The following is a 16,766-nucleotide window of genomic DNA, read 5'->3' as shown; positions in this document are numbered from 1 at the left end:
TGTTTTAAGCAGCTGTTCAGGGCCTCACAGTAGTAAAGTTAAGATAAGGCGAGTTTCCCTTGCACTTACACCCAGGTGTAAAAAACGTGTGAGATCAAACAGGTTTCCTTGTGGTCTGCCTCGGTGGCTGAGTTTCATCATGCCCCATGGATAGGCAGACACTTCCCTCAGAACTGCCGGGGTTGCAGAGCGGAGCAGATTGTGCAAGTGTGCAGATTCCAGGGGTTGTGTCTATTGCAAGAGCTGCTTTTTGTCCCCACTGTCCCCAGATGTCCACACACCCGATCTCCCTTTGATCACACTTCCTGGGTGAAGTGCTGAGTGGATGGTGACTAACTTTTACACCGTCTCCCTTTCCAGTTAAGACCCAGATGAAAAGAGTACTTGGGCTGGTTGTTCTTTTACAACAACCAAAACTTGTTTTCCTTTGAGGGGGCTTTGGTTTGGGTTGTGTTTTCCTGGCTGTAATTTATCCTGTCTGTCCAGCAATCTGTTTTGGTGCCTGGACAGAGGAAAAGCAAAAGCTGTCATTCTTCAAAGCTGGCATCTTGACTGCATCTCCAGAGGGTGTCAGCAGTTTTGTTTTGCCCAAGTCCTCCACAGCCCAGGATTTCATTAAGCTCTCACGATTTGTAACCAGCCAGGTCATGATTAAAAAAATGACTGAACCTCAGAGCTTTTTTCCTTCTCTCCAGGAGATCAGTGACTTTACAAGCACTGCACATTTAAGATGAAGGGGGGGGGGGGGGGATAACACCATGGGAAAAGCAAGCTGTTGACAAGCTGCTGCAAGTTTGGTTTGGTGAGGATGACGTGTGGTAGGAAACACAGCAAGTAGGTGCGTGGTGCTCCAAAACGTGTGCGTAGGGAACACGTGGTGTGGAAGGCAACGGTGATAAAGCGTTTTGGCTGGCATATGCAGCTTTCTTCATGCCCTGTGAGCTAGGAGGACGTGGTGTGTTAGCGACAGAGTGTCTGAGTGGGGGTAAAATGAGTTGGGCAGGAGGCTGTTGGAGGACAGCAGAGAGGCTCTAAACAGCTGAGGTTGGCAGGGAGGAGTATGACTTCATCCAGTGGGTATAAAAATACTTCCTAAATCATACCATGGCACAGTTACTCCTTGTACTTCTGGACACATATATAAGACTTGCCTCATGTGCTTGGCAACTCTCAGACCTTTACACCACTCCCTTAGTTTTTCCTGATTGTGCTGTTGAATCTAGATGGGTGTCATGCCTTCTGTGCAAGGAGAGATGGAGTTTGGGTAATGGTGTTGTGCACTGCTCCCAGCCTGTCGAAATGTGTTATGGTGAATGTTGGAAGAGCCTGGCCTCTCTGTAGGGTATGGGAGTAGCAAGTGGGGTGCATTTGTCCTTAAAGAGGTGCTGTCAGTAGGAGAGGAAAGCACTGCAGAGGACCCAGCTGGAGTTCTGTGTCCAGAGCTGGGGCCCCAATACAAGAAAGATGTGGGACTGTTGGAGAGGGTCAGAGGAGCCACGGAGATGATCAGAGGGCTGGAGCAGCTCCCCTACGGAGAGAGGCTGAGGGAGCTGGGCTGGTTCAGCCTGGAGAAGAGAAGGCTGTGGGGGGACCTCATTGCAGCCTTCCAGTCCCTGAAGGGAGCAGAGAAACAGGAGGGGAATCAGCTTGTTCAAAGGGTAGAGAATGGCAGGACAAGGGGGATGGATTAAAGCAAAAGGAGGGAAGGGTTAAATTAGATATTAGGGGGAAGTTCTTTCCAGAGAGAGTGGTGAGGGGCTGGAACAGGCTGCCCAGAGAGGTGGTGGGTGCCCCATCCCTGGGGGTGTTCAAGGCCAGGTTGGATGGGGACCTGGAGGTTGGTGTCCCTGCCTGTGGCAGGGGGTTGGAGCTCTGTGATCCCTGGGGTCCCTTCCAACCCAGACCAGTCTGGGATTCTGTGATTTACACTGTGATGGGATCCGAGTTGTGTCATCTTCCTTGTGAGGAAGAAACATAACACCCTGCAAATCTCAGTGTGTACTTCAGTCTTCCCACAAACTCTCTGGGGGTGAGGACAGGAAGCGAAGCTCCGTTTGTTTATGGTGCAAAGAACATTTACGATGAGACGATGAAAGTTGTGATGATCTGAATCATTTACATTGCCCATCTTTTAAAATCCTAGTGGAAGTGCTCTGGTTGCATATGCTCTCCTCAGCCCTCCTCCAGGAGCTTTGCCACTCTCAGAGTCACTGAAAGAGGCCTCTTGTTCTCCCTGAGTAGCCAGTAAGTCAGCCCTCCTGCTGTAAAATACTGCTTTCTTTTCTAGTCGATCTGGGGAATTGCATTTTAAGGCTGAAGGAAAGTGAGCTGGGAGAGAGCATTGGCATGCTTTGTAATGCTTCTCTCCCCTGAAAAATAAGCACTGTGATATATCTGGTTCCTCAGTTTCTTTGGTCACCTCTTTGGATGGGTGCTCGCAAATGTGCTTTGGACTTTTACCTAAATTCTGTCATCATTCCAGATAAAGTCTGTGTTGAGAATGGCTGGTATCTCTTTCTAATAATACTTTTTTTTGTTCTAGATTCAGATGAAACTTGGTTTTATAGCAAGGAAGCACTAAAGAACTGCCACTGGGGTTCTTGCTAAAAGTGAAAAGTTAAGGTAGGAAGGGAAAAAATGCATCCTACACACCGATGCTGTGTAGGATCTGGAAAATGTCTGCATTTTTCCTATTATTTAAAGAGAAAATTAGCTGTCTTTGAGGCAGGGGGAAATGTCTCCTCCTCTCTCTGTCCCCTAGTGTGGATGTGACCAGGCAACCTTCTGCAGGGAATTATTTTTATTGCTCTTTCTCATAGAATCACCAAACGCTCTGGGTTGGAAGTGACCTCAAGAGATCATCTATTTCCAACCCCCTGCTGTGAGCAGGGACTCTTTCACTAGCCCAGGTTGCCCAAAGTCCCATCCAACCTGCCCTTGAACACTGCCAGGGATCATGGGGCAGCCACAACCTCTCTGAGCACCCTGTGCCAGGGCCTCCTCACCCTCATAGTAAAGAATTTCTTCTTGATGTCTAATCTAACCCTGCCCTCTTCCAGCTTGAAGCCATTGCCTCTTGTCCTATCACTTCACTCCCTGCTGAACAGTCTCTCTCCTACTTCCCTGTGGGGCCCCTTTAAATACTCGTAGGCCATCGCAATGTCTCCTTGGAGGCTCCCCTTCTCTATGCTGAACAAGCCCAACTCAGCTAGCAACAGACAGCTCCCTGGGCTGGGAAGTCTGTTTCTGCCTCTCCCACTGTAGTGAAGCTCTGAAAAAGGACATACAGGTAGTTCAGCTGCTATGTCATTTATCCCCCATTTTCCCAGTGCTCTGGGGAGCCAAGGGTTGCTCACAAGCATCTCGAGCAGTAACCTTGTTTTGAAGTGACAGCCCACAGGCAAGGACGGAGCTGTTTCCACAGCTGTTTATCAGAGGAGAGCAGATAACTTGCTGCTATCTACATTACATGCTCCAAGAGCAGAGCTTCATGTGTTGGGTTTGGGTTTTTTCTTTTACATTTTGTTGGTGTTTTTACAAAACCTTGGTTTATCCTGCTGATTAATAATACTTTTTAAAAAATGCCCTATTGGTACCTCCAGGATTGCTCTGTGAAGCCTGACTGCTTCTGTGAGAAATAAAACCCACCAGAAAGCACACCTCAAAATTTCTGATTTCAAGTAATCTAGCAATTCTCAAAGAGGGGGGGTTAGCCTACTTGTCTTGCTTGATTTTTAAGCAAGGGGTGCCTGTTTCTCTGTTGATGTATCCCAGCTGTATCTCAAGCTGGTGAGCCTGCTGAAAATGTCGCTGCTGCAAGCTAGAAATATGACACTTCAAAATCTCTGGCCTGCTCTGCTTCGTGTAGGCCGGAGACCTGAGGACGTTGTTGGCAGCTTCCTGACACAAAAGGTTAGTCGTGCTGTGGAAGAGGTTAGCAGACCTGTGGTTAGCAGTGCTGTGGTTAGCACCGCTGCCAGATGCAGCCAGCAGTTTTGCCATGTGTTTTTTCCACAGGGAGGATTATCTGAGTGGGTTAGCGGCAGCGGCCTTTGACAGCAGCACTGCGGCTCCTTGGCTGCTGCTGTGTGGCACTTCCAGCTGCCATCAGATCCAGAAGGGAGAGCTGACATTTCAGCCATCCTCTCAGTGATTCTCACATCTCCTCCTTTCTGTCCCTTAGATCTCCTCCCACCAGGAGTCTGCAATCTCCTCAACCCAGCCGCTATCTACGCTAACAATGAGATCAGCCTGGGAGATGTCGAGATCTATGGCTTTGACTACGATTACACATTAGCACAGTATTCTAATTTACTACACTCTATGATTTTCAACACTGCCAGAGACATCCTAATAGAACAATTCAAGGTAATGATGTGCTAAGAATTTCCACTCAGTTAAGCTTACTGCTGCCTCTGCCCAGGTGTGCTTGCAAAACGCCGCAGTGCGTGTGTGTGGCAATTACTTGTTTTATTGAGACAAATTTCATATTTTGCCACCATTGATTGCAGGAAGTTTTGTCTCTATGTGGAATTAATTTCTTTTGAGACAGTTTACCGTGCTCTACGTTTCTCAAGTTTTATAAATATGGAGCAGGAACCTTAATCTAGAAAGGTCTGGTCTGTTTTACCTGGCTATGGAAATAATGCCTTCTGAATTGTTGGTTTGAGGTACATATGGCAGATAAACGTAAACTGTGGGCCAGCACTTAAGCTGTCCAAGACCTGACATGTGCAAGTCAGTGTGGACAAGGCTGTATGGCGTGTCCAGTAATGGATATCGTGTTTACAATCAGTGACATGCCTGTGTCTTTCTTTTTAGAGAGGCTCATTGCTTTGCCAAATACATGGGGCTGAATTTCAGCTTACTAGCAGTGTCCTCACTGCCTGAGCAAATCTTATGTTTTCACTAGTGTCCTTTACATGAGAGAATCCTGCTCCTTTATGTCTTTGTCCCTTCACCTGCTTTCTTTGGAAAGAGGAAAAATGAAGCATTAGCCGTTCCTCCGTCAGGTTATGCCCAGCATGAGACAGCTAACAGAGCTAAGCCAGCTCAGCAGGGGAGATAGTTCTGTTGATAACCCAATGCCTGTGCCTCTAACAGTGTTGCCCTCTGTCTTCCCAGTATCCTGAAGGGCTTGGGAAGTATGACTACATTCCAGGGTTTGCCATACGTGGACTGCACTATGATGTTCAAAAGGTAAGCCGTACAAAGGTCAGTCTCCTGGGCTTTGTCTTCTCTTGTGTCCTGCTTTTAGTGGGAATAGTTTGTCATTGCTTACAATAACATCAGTCACAAAACTATTAGTAAAATACATAGTCTGGGTGGCTGTGCATTGCCTGGGTTGTTCTTGCTTCTAACCTTCCAAGAGAAAGTTTGGCAAAGACCTCTGGTAAACAGCCTTGTCAATTTAGAAGTCAATTAATTCCACAGGGTAATTAACAGAAAACTCAGCTTGTTTGTGTGATCGTTTCTGTCTTTCAGGAAATTTGAACCACAAGCCTCAATGCTGTACTTGCCAGGAGCAGAGGCATTATGTTTTACTCTAATAATAGAAATGACTTGTCAGGAGAATGCTTTAGGAAGCCTTCCCCACCCCCCACCCTGAATAATAGGACTGCTTGGAAAAAGATCCAAGCTACTTAAGATGCATGCTGCTTAGAAGCACAAGCAAGCAAGGCACAAGCCTTAGCTTTAACCCTCTTGGGTGTCCTGGGGGGATTCCCTGAAAGCCTGGTGCTCAGTGATGCAGTGTTGCTGTGATGCATCCAGGCAGGCAGGCGGGAGTAGCGCAGAGCAAGTTGCTTCACTGCAGTAGCTTCTCTTATATTGAGCTTGGAGCAAATTCAGGGCAGCAGGCAGTGCAAGGCTGGAGTGTGTGTGTGCTGTTCTCCAGCAGTGTCAACAAAAGAGAGTGAAGTTTTCCTGTGTCTTTTGTGCTGACTGCCGTGACAGCGTGGCAGTGCACAGCTAGCCTCTCTGACTTTACACAGAAACAAAAAAGATCTGTGAGAAATTGAAGTTTCTTCTCCTGTTCAAATCTCTGGCTGAAGCCTCAGGGAACACAAGAGGCAACTAGCTTAGCCAAGCAAGGCATCCTTTGAGGGAGCAGAAGGTGAGAACCCTCTTTTCTCAGGAGCAGAGTTTGCAAAACACATGAAAAGCTGGGTAGTGTCTGTCTAAGTGAATCTTTCAGCGTATTTGCCTGCACCCCTCACAGACTAGTTGGAGGTCTGCCCACAGTGTAACAAGCTGCACTGATGTAGTATTGTGATAAAAGGAGGTACCTGAAGGTTGTCAGTGCTCCATGGAATCAATTACCTTGCACTGTGGTGGAAGCAGCACAAATAATTTGAGGCTGTGTCCTTACTGGAGTTGCAGAGCACTGCAGATTTAGCATCAGGCTGCTTTCCATGCCCTGAGAACTTGTATTAAGGCTTCAGAATGATGGATGGAGGAGAAAGGATGACTCAAGAATAGGGGAGTCTGATTAAAAATTGCAAAGACAGCTCTGATAGCAGCCTGGTGTGTTTGTGAACATCTTTGCTTGAGTGTCTGTTGGGGAGAGGCACAAGTGGTGGAGGGGAGGGCTCTTGTGTAGAGAAAACAACCAGGCACAGCTGTACTCTAAACCAAAACTTGCCCACTTAGTTCTGCTTAAGATAAATGTGAGGAGAAATAGATCTCTTGTGCACACAAAGCTCCTTTGGAATGTGTGTGTGCTTTTGGAAGGGAGGTAAGAAAAGACTGTTTGAGGCACCGACACATTGTTTTCTCTGCTTTTCAACTGCATCCATGTCCACAAAGTTTAGAGTGTAACAGACAGGGGTGTTTTAGATCATAGAAAGATGCTCTTTTTGCCAGATAGGCAAATAAAAAGCTGCTGTAGGAATGTATTTACAAGTGGCTGGGAAGTAAGTGCAACTTAAAGTCCATGGATGTGTGTTGTTTATATCAAATTTTGTTTCCTAAATGTCATTTGTGTGGAACTTGAAAGTTAAACAAGGATTCAGTGCAAAACTACCCAATTCTAACAGTAAATACCCTTTATCACAGAGTCTTCTGATGAAGATTGATGCTTTCCACTATGTCCAGCTGGGGACAGCATACAGGTCTGTCAGTTCTGAAAACAATTTTCTAAATGCCTGTCTATGCAAAGGTGGATTCCTGACTCTGTGTGTTCATTGCATACGGGGGGGATTTTTGGTTGGGTGGTTTGTTTTGTTTTTCTGAGCAGAGCACAATCACGTCTGGCTTATCCTGTCTGCACTTGCTTCAAGGGCTCACCTGGCATATAATTGCAGGGAGTTATTTTTCTTAAGCGTTTCAAGCCAAGTGTGGGTGGAAAGACCTGGAGCTTTGTGGAATGGGTAATGACACATCTGGTCACGTACCCTGCACGATGCCTGAGTTGTAGCTACAGCATATCTGGGTTGATATCCATGAACAAACAGTGCAGCTGGGAACGGGCTCCTCTCTGTGTGGTCCACACAGAGGCCTGTCTTCTCCAGATACAGGAGTGAGACTCTGCCCTGGTCAGGCCCCACCTGGAGCGTTGTGTCCAGTTCTGGGCTCCCTGGGATAACAAAGACAGGGATCTCCTGGAGAGAGTCCAGAGGAGGCTATGGAGATGAAGAAGGGCCTGGAGCATCTCCCCTGTGAGGAAAGGCTGAGTGAGCTGGGGCTGTTCAGCCTGGAGAAAAGAAGACTAAGGGGGGACCTTATGAATGTTTATCAATATCTGAAGGATGGGATGGAGGGGGAATGGGCAGCCCCTTTTCAGTGTCTGTGGAGACAGGACAAGGAGCAATGGCTGCAAGTTGGAGCACAGAAGTTCCACAGCAAGATGGGGAAGAACTTTTCCCCAGTGAGGGTGAGGGAGCCCTGGGACAGGCTGCCCAGGGGGTGTGGAGTCTCCATCTCTGGAGAGATTCCAGCCCCGTCTGGACGCCGCCCTGTGCAATATGAGCTGGGGAGCTGCTTTGGCAGGGGGTTGGACCCCATGGGCTCTCCAGGTCCCTTCCAACCCCTGTGATTCTGTGTCCCAGCAGTGTCTACTGTGCCTGGTCACAAAGCTAAGGGGAGAGCACTCTGGGTGTGTAAATAAAATCTTAAAGCAGTATGGACCTGTCTATGAAGTTATGATGCATCCGAATCAGGGCCTCAAGGCCAAGGGTGTTCTATTTTTCCTCCTCTTCTGTCGTTTTCAAAGGAGAGCTGGGTGTGCTTTGGAGTAAGTGGCTGAAACAGTGGAGAGCAAACTTTTCTCCAGAAAGTTGTGAGACTAGAGGCTGGGAGAAAGCCTTGCCCCAGAGTGGAACGACCTTGGTGTGTAAAAAGCAGTGATCCATAGGTATTGGTAGCAAAGCTACTGTAAATGTGTGTTGTATTTCTTGAGCATGGAAGCCAGTGTTTGGCTTTTTTCTTGAACTCTGTCCTTTTGCTGTTAAGCTGCAGTTACAGTAAACACTCAAGGAATATTAAGAAGGGGGTTTCATAATCAGAGAGAATTGGCTTCTTTGAGTGGTAGCTTTGGGGGGAGTGAGGAAGAGTGGTTGGTACTGCCCCATATTTCTCTTCATCTTCATCAATAGATTTTTAGCTAAAATGCATTTCAACATCTTTCCCTGTTACCTGTCTGTAACTGCCCTTCTTGAAATGTCCTTTTCCTAACCTGTCCTTAGCTTTTGAGCACATCCCAGGCAATTTAACTTCTCAGAGGCTGTACCCTGACTGAACAGGAAAGGAGAAAGGGAAAGTTGCTGCCTTTGTAACTTAACAGCCATCAAAACTTGTGCAAGAGGCAAACCCTGCAGCAGTCAGATAAGGATTGTCACTAATGGTACACAGCCCACCTGTGGTTATGGTGCCTGGGGGAAAGCAGTGCTCTCTGTTGAATGCACTTACCTGTTTTGCTTGGGGAAAACAAATAGGAAGGAGCCTCCCGTTTCCAGCAAGCTCTTTTCCACACCTTTGCCTTTAACGGTGCTACACCTCATGGAACCAACCTCTCCTAACCCCCAGTTACCCATTGCTGCCAGAGTCATGTCGGAGGGGCTGCCTTAGTCTGGCAGTCTGACCAGCAGATTGATGGCAGAGGGAGAGAAGCCTCTGCCTGAACTCTGCTGGAATGTGGATAAAGCCCCTCAATTAACTCCAAGGAGCAAACAAGGTATCTGAGGAATGTCTGCTGAAAGATTTTATGTGAGTCTTAAGAAGCCATGGAGCTGTCAGGCTCTCTGTCTAGCTCCTTTGTGCAAGAGAAATTTGGGAGTTTTAGAAAGGAGCCTGCCTATCCCATCTTCTTTCTCTGTGCCTTTTGCAGCTCTGTGCAGACTGGTGATCACTGACACACTGTTTCTGTTGCTCTGTGTCTAGAGGGCTGAAACCAGTGCCTGACGAAGAGGTAATCGAACTCTACGGTGGTACACAGCACATCCCCCTCTACCAGATGAGTGATTTCTATGGCAAGGTATGGTTAAGTTACTGCTCTGATGCAGCAGCTCTTCTAAGGGCTAGGAAAACAGAGGGAATGGTGTGAGCATGTGAATGACTCCTGCCTCTCTGGGACTCCAAAGGCTCACTCGCCAGTGAGCTGCACTGTGTTTTTTTTTTCAGTGGGAATTTGCCCCAGAGGTTATTTAGCAGTTTAGCATGTGAAAGCCATCTGCAAAGCATTCCTAAGCACCAGGGTATTGGCCTAGAGCTGAACGGCTCTGGAGACCGATAGGGAGATGTTTCCTGTTTGTTCCTTGGCCAAATCCAGCTCCCCAGCTACCAGGGCAGCCTGTAGAGAGCTGTGTGGGAGGGGGTATGTGTGTGTAGCAGTGATGTGCTTGCAATGCCTTTCTCTTTGCTTTTGGGTAGGGTTTTTTTTTTCTTCATGAAAGGGATCCCCCCTCCACACCTCTTCAGATCTACTCACTCAGTGGATATTACTTGTAGGGATGTCATCTGTGAATGTTGGGGTGGGGTTTTAGGCAGAAAAGTTTACTGTGCAGTGAAGTACTGAGCCTCTGTCCATAGGAGCTGTAGAAATCTTCTGGGTGCCTGAACCAGAAAGCCATTTCTCTTCCTCAAGTGTCTAGAGTGGTGCAGTGGGCAGGCAGGGCTGTTCACATCTCTTTCCCCCCAGAACTGCTTTTTTTCTTGCCCTTTGTTAGTTTGTCCCATATGGGAAGCTGGAAGGAGAAGGGCAGGCTGCCTCTGGTAATACCTCTCTGAGTCTGCTGTGGGAAGGCTCCAGCAAGGTCCCTTTCTGATTTTCTCTCTCTTGGGAACAATTATTCTGAGTGGTTGCTTTTTGGGTAAGTCTATATTCTGTTTATAGGTCAGTGTTGTTTCCAGCTTTGCAATGGGATATTTCTGTTTAGAATTGATATCTGTCTGTAAACTACACTTGATTATAGGCTCCCGCTGTGCAGCTCTCCTCACTCCTAGCACACCTGAGATGATTTCACCTTTCTCCTCAAATAATTGTAGACATGGAGTCTCTATCAAGTTGTGGCCTTTTGTAGGACCAGGTGTTCGTGCCAAGGTGCCTTTCTGTGCTGGTTTGTACGTACCAGGTAGGGACAGCAGCTTATTCTTTCTGAAGAGGTGAATGTCCTCTCTTCATAACGTAATGAAATCTAAAACCTTCTAGATAAACCACAAAGAGCAAAAGTATATTCAACTAATTACATTAATATCCAGCAGTGTCTGCTCAACCTGTGTCACTAACACACTGGTGGGAAAGCATCTGGGTTAAGATGACTGCCAGTGTGAGATGGGGCAGTGCAGCTGGTGTGGGGTGAGGCTTTAGCAGGGATCTTTGATCTTGTCCTCCTTAGTCTGCCCTGCTGATGTTATGGGCATGAGTGACAGGGAAGTCTGCCAGGTCAGTGATTCCAGGCAAAAACACACAGGACAAGTGACACTGGTGTAAGTGATATGTGTAAATATCCTCTCTTAAGGGTTTTCCTGATGCTCTGTTGGCAAGAGAGTGTGGACAGCTATTGGCATCCCAACACCTGCAGTAGGTAGGCACAGATGTTGCCCAGGGTTAGCACAACTAGTGTGGCTTTTGCTGGCAGGAGTAGTGTTGGCTTGTAATGAAGGCAGGGAACTTACAGATGTTATGGAAACTGCATATGTAGCACTTTCTAAAACTGCAGTCCAGTGTTCATCCTGACTTGTGTCAGCATGTCTACTATAAGGAGGTTGAGGCCACTAAAGGAGGAAGTGAGGCTGGATTTGCCTTGTAAGATGATGACACGAAACCAAAATCAGAGTTGACTACCTACAAGGCAAGTCTCTCCTGTTTAACACTGAACATTTAACTCTCTCCTCCATGTTTGAGGTCTTGGTGGCACAAGTCATTACCTTGCTGTTCTCCACTAAATCCTATACCTAGTGAGTAGAAACTGCCTGTCTGTGCCCCTCTTGCTTCTTTCGTGGAATCCCTGGACAGGAAGAAAAGGTAGGGGTGGTTGTCGGGAAGTTTTGGGTTTGCTAGTGGGAGAAAGGTTTCCTTAGCAGCCACACATCAAAATTCAGCAAGTATTGCTAAGCAGGACCAACACATGTCTTACATGACCCAAAACAGGGGCTGTTCTTTGTGTTCTCTTCTGCTGTAGGTCGGGGGATGGATGGATGGATGGATGGATGGATGGATGGATGGATGGATGGATGGATGGATGGATGGATGGATGGATGGATGGATGGATGGATAAAAAATGTGTAACCCTCAGCCCACCAACATAGCATTTGATGACAACATTTTTTTGATAACAGACCTTGGGAAAATGGTTGTTTCCTGTTCTTTTGCCATTCTGCATCTTCTTTCCTGACTCCACTTTGCATTATTCCAATATTGCCTTCAGAGAGTGTTGCAGAGTGCTAGTGGAGGTATTACTGTTGTTACATCCTGACGTGACATGGCCCATGTTTGTCGTTAAGTGGCACATTCTCTCTGCCAGCTTTCACCATGTGCATCTTCTGTGATCTTCAAGTTGCTGCTTTCATGTCTGTCTTTCCCATAGCTCTAATAAACACCTTGTGATATGGACCAGTACTGTCCTAGGGAGTTCCAGCTTTGTGGTGGTCAGTCATGAATTGCTCAAAGCCCACATACACAGGCACAGTGCATCTGGTTTGCCAGGACATCTCTGGTGCCTGGGTTCACTGAGAAGTCTGTGCATTTCCAAACTACTTCTCATGTTTAAGACCTCACCAATGGTTCCCTTGGCTGATCTGGCATTTCAGCAATGACAGGTGAAAACTCTGATTCCACGTTGCTAATGAGACTCGCTGTAGCCCTCTGCATAGGTGGAACATACTGTACAAACAAGCTGCTTTTGATCAGAAGGCCTCTCTGGAGCCAAAGCTGGCTGTCAACCTGCTGATAGGTTTGTGATTGGCAGGCACCAAAAATGGCAAACCTAAGGTAGACTTGCAGCCTTGCTTCATGTGAGGCAAGTTATTTCTTGGGCAGAATTTAATTGTCTATTTCCACTTGGCTGCTGGGTCTCTTCCTTCTGCCACTCTGGTTTTCCATAATGGCTCAACAACAGGCAGGCAGTGACAGGCTGCTCCCAGGAGTGATTCTTCTTGCACTTGCCTCTCAAACCTCTCTGGAATGTGGTTAGAGCAGCTGTGGTGCCCTTGTGTCCAGTGTCACAGCCTGGTTGAGATGAGTAATGGGATGCCTTCACTGAGGGCCACAGCCACTTCTGTAGCAGTGTGTCATCTCTTGGCACTGGTGACAATGCCAGGAGGCCGGGTGGGAAGTGAAGGGCATGGGGTTGAAATAGAATTTAGGGTCTAAGACTGCTTCCTCCACCTTGACAGCAGGGTGTTAATGATGCTGGCTTTGTTTAGTCATTTTTGTGAAGGAGAAATCTCTCTTGTCAAGTGTTAATAGGTTAGGTTAGTGTTTTGGTGGAAAAGAGAGAGCCACTGGGGGCCTGGCTGGGACTTTCCAGGTTAGTGGTTTTCTTTCTGTTAGCCTGGAACGTCTTCCAACCAGTACTGGGTGATAGGACTTTGTTGGCTTTACTGTTTGGGTTTTTTTCTCTCAAAAGTATTTTTTGTTTAACGTGTCTCCTGAATTTTTTGCTTTCCAGGGTCCATCACTTAAGCAATTTATGGACATTTTTTCTCTTCCTGAAATGACCCTGCTCTCTTCAGTCATTGACTACTTCATAACTCATGGCATTGAGTTTGACCAGGTCCATCTTTACAAGGATATATCTGTAAGTAAAATGTCAGCTGCCCCATAGCTCACACCACCTCAGAACTTTGGCTTGTGAGCACTGGTGAGATCTGCAGTTCTCAATCCTAAGGGGCCATCAGGGTGCAGCCTAATATGACAAAGTTGTCACCCCTTTTGATTAAAGCATCACCAGGAAATAACCAAAGCTCTGTTTTCAGAACATGTTGGGTTTCTGTCTGTACTACAGAGCTGGTGTTGCTGGACATTATTTCTTGCAGGAGTGCCTAGGCTGGTGAGGTTGAAGGCCCTTCCATGGGCAGTATGTCACAAAGCTTGTGTAAATGTTTTCTGGTTCTGTAGACTTTTCAAGTCTATGTTTTCTTGTTAATATTTTATTTTTCAAAGAGGCTTGGTCTGACCAAACCCTTTGCTTTATACAGCAATTGTTGTGAAACACCTGCCCTCACCACCTCTGAGAGTCCACCCTTTCCATTTGCAGCTACAGAGCAGTCTGATCCTTTTGGAGTGTTTTCCAGTGGGTGACTGTAGCTTTCAAGAGCCAGTTACTCCAAGGTGCTAACTGTACCCTCCAACTTTGCTGCTGACATGGGACATGAGATCATCAGCATTGTGAGGGGGGTAGTGTTTGACTTCTTAGTTAATGTTGTAGGCAAAATGCAAGTGCTTGAGATTGGTGCCCTAAGGGACTTCTGTTAAGAGAGACATCCATCCTTCTCAGTAGCCAAGACTTATCCATGCCTTTTTCCAAGGAGAGAGGTGTTTGATTTGTATCTTCTGGAAATCTTCTCCTCACCCACTGATCAGCAACCCAGACATATGCTGTTCAGCCTTCCTGTGAAGGAAATGGAGCTCTGCATCTGTGCTGCTGCTGTTGTGATAAGGAGCCACCCTGCCACCTTTGCTGCAGCCCAGGATTACAGCTCACGTTCTGACCTTCTGTTTGTGCTTGATAACAGCAAGCCAGCCAGTTTCCCACAAGACCTGAAATATTTCTCTGATGTTGTAGTTGGTTTTGCTCTTGGGGGGGGTTGTAAAAGGGGATGCAGCTGACTCCTGAGGTCTGTTGTCAAGAGTTAAAATGGACATGTTCCTAGTTGAGCTTTTGAGAGGAGGTGGATGGTTGCCACAACCTCCTACATACTCAGTACAGGGCAAACTGCTCAATGCCTGCAACTCCTGAGTGCTCATCCTGAAACTCCTGAGTGCTCTCCCCAGGCATGTGTGTTTGCAGAGTTGGGGACTGTCCTGTGCTTCCACCAGAAGAGTTCTTGCTTTCTGCTGTGCAGTGAGGATAGCCAGGCATCTTTGCAGAACTTCCCCTGTTGCAGTACTGCAGTGCCAGTGCAGAGCAATGGTTTGTGAGCATGAGCACAGAGATCTTTCTGTGCCTCACAAATGGGTGTCCAAGAGGACTTGCATAGCCCCAGCTGTTACTACAACACAGGCTCATAGTCAGTGATGACATGCCTAGGCCTGATACCACTCTCCTGTAGTTCTCAGCAGCAATCCTGGCTGCAGTGCTGTGTGTTTGGGAGCAGGTTGAGCACTGAAGACACTGCAGAGTCAGAAGGGCAGATCCTGAGGTCGAAGCTGACTTGTAAATCGAGTAATCCCAGCACATCAGTTTGGTGACTCTCTGCTTGGGAGTAAAAACTACAGTTTACCCCACTTTCCTTTGGAGGAGTTTGAGAGCCCTGTCTGACACACCTTCCCAGGCTACCAGGATTTACCTGCAGGAACCTTGTAACTCTTCTTTTTTTCCCCAATTTATTTCTTTTTTGGGGGCAGGGCTTTAGGGAGGGACCACACTAGCAGCTCTTTCTGCTCCCCAAAGGTAATTTTGACACAAATGTGAAGTGTTGTCAGCTTTTAGTGCCAGTGCTGCTCAAGATACAGCTGTTTTCCTGTTAGCACCCTTGCTTTGTGTTTAGTTTCTCTCCAATAAGGCAGTGTCTTGGTGAATGAGATGTGACCTCTGCCCTTTTACCATTCAAATCCCCACGGGAGAAAGACACTCCTGGAACTCTGGTCTGAAGAGGTAACACCTTGCATCTAAATTGTAAATTCTGGTTCTCTCACCACGTTGAATTAAATGATGTCTGGGGTGACAAGCAGGTTTCACCACACTGCTGTGAGACCAGGCAACTGTGTGGTGTCCTGTGCAGGTGTCACTGGAGCAGGGTCAGCAGTGAGAGTGGTGATCCAGTGTGTTCCTGAAGGAGTGAACAGGGATGTAACAGGGTGTAACAGGGTCCTGGGGAAAGGCAGCATTTGTTTACCATTCTAAATTGTCAAGGTTGAAAAAGGTTCTCTTAAAACCAAGCATGTGCATGTGCAAACACTGCAACATGTGCTGCTGCTCTGGAAATGAGTTTGTGTGTCTCATGTCTCACTGGAGGGAGATGGGAAGAATCACAGTTGGGTGTGTCCAAAAATGTGTTGTATCTTGGCCTCTGGCCTGGAAAACAGAGGCCAGTTGGATGTCCTTGACAATAACTGGCTCAACTTGCCTCCCTCCTGAAAAATGGGCAGCTCTGTTTTGGAGAAAAACCCTCACCTTCTGCTCTGCCCATGCCCACTGGCCATCTGGGGCTGGGGGCTGGAACCCTTCTTGGCTTTGTGGGGAGTGTTTTGGAGTCACGGATGCTCACCCCTCTGCAGCTCTGCTGCTGTTCACCTCGGCCACGCTCCCATCCCTTGGCAGAGCTTCCACAGGCACAGGGAGGAAGAAAAGCCAGCTGGTGTCTAACCAGTTTTGGGGCAGTAAATGGTTCTGACTGCCATGGCAGCAGTGTGTTAAGATGTGCTGGCTTCCAGGAGCAGGAAGGAAGTTGTGCTTTCATGGGTGGGTTTTGAGGCTTTTCCCCTTGTGCTGCATCAACTGAGGTAGCCACTGTGCTCTTCTTCCTGGCCTGTAGGTGAGCCTCTCTGTACAAGGTCATCTGCTTAGCATGAGTCTAGCTTTTGCTCATCCAGCAACAAGAGGGGATGTGTGATCACAGTGTTGGTCCTCAGTGGTGGCAGTAGGTTTGCATGCTGGGAAATGGGAACACCAGAGCTTAAACTGAACCTTTTTTCCTTGCCCTTTTCTTTAGGATGCTATTAGAGATGTACATGTGAAAGGAGTGATGTACCAGTGGATTGAAAAAGACCTGGGTGAGTTAAATACAGCTCTGGTGCCAAACCCATTTTGCTGTGTGGCATTCTGTGTCAGATGAGTGTGTTGGCCCTACGTGCAGTCCTGGGAGTCGGGGGACACTGGACGTGGTGACATACGTGAGTGTGTCATGCCTAAAGGCAGCGAGGGGGAGTGGCAGTGAGAGACAGGTAGTCTTCAGGGTCTGGTGAAGGAAATGGCTCCCTCATTGCTTGGGTTTCTGTTTTCCCTTGGCCTGTAAATGAGCAGTGACAGCCTTTAGTATGATATCGACGTGGAAAGGCAGCACCACCTGGGAAGGCTTCCTGGTCATTCTGGGGAAAGGCAGCTCCTGGTAGCAACACTGCCTGGAGTGGCTGTGCCTGTCCCTTGTGACAGTTTGGTATCAACCCT

The 16,766-nt window shown here is 47.5% G+C and overlaps 1 protein-coding gene across 1 annotated transcript in view; it reads left to right on the top strand.

Moving 5' to 3' along the window:
- NT5DC2 (5'-nucleotidase domain containing 2) overlaps positions 1-16,766 on the top strand; it is a 28,922-nt gene that overhangs the window by 3,594 nt on the left and 8,562 nt on the right. Inside the window, exons 2-7 of the mRNA XM_084269420.1 lie at positions 4,184-4,368; positions 5,125-5,199; positions 7,057-7,112; positions 9,379-9,472; positions 13,107-13,235; positions 16,312-16,372. Of these exons, the coding sequence (XP_084125546.1) occupies positions 4,184-4,368; positions 5,125-5,199; positions 7,057-7,112; positions 9,379-9,472; positions 13,107-13,235; positions 16,312-16,372 (600 nt within the window). The remainder of the gene's footprint in view (positions 1-4,183; positions 4,369-5,124; positions 5,200-7,056; positions 7,113-9,378; positions 9,473-13,106; positions 13,236-16,311; positions 16,373-16,766) is intronic.

The sequence above is a fragment of the Gallinula chloropus genome, assembly GCF_964237585.1.
Source record: "Gallinula chloropus genome assembly, chromosome: 12".
Taxonomy (NCBI): Eukaryota; Metazoa; Chordata; class Aves; order Gruiformes; family Rallidae; genus Gallinula; species Gallinula chloropus.
This window is presented reverse-complemented; position numbering and strand designations above follow the sequence as displayed.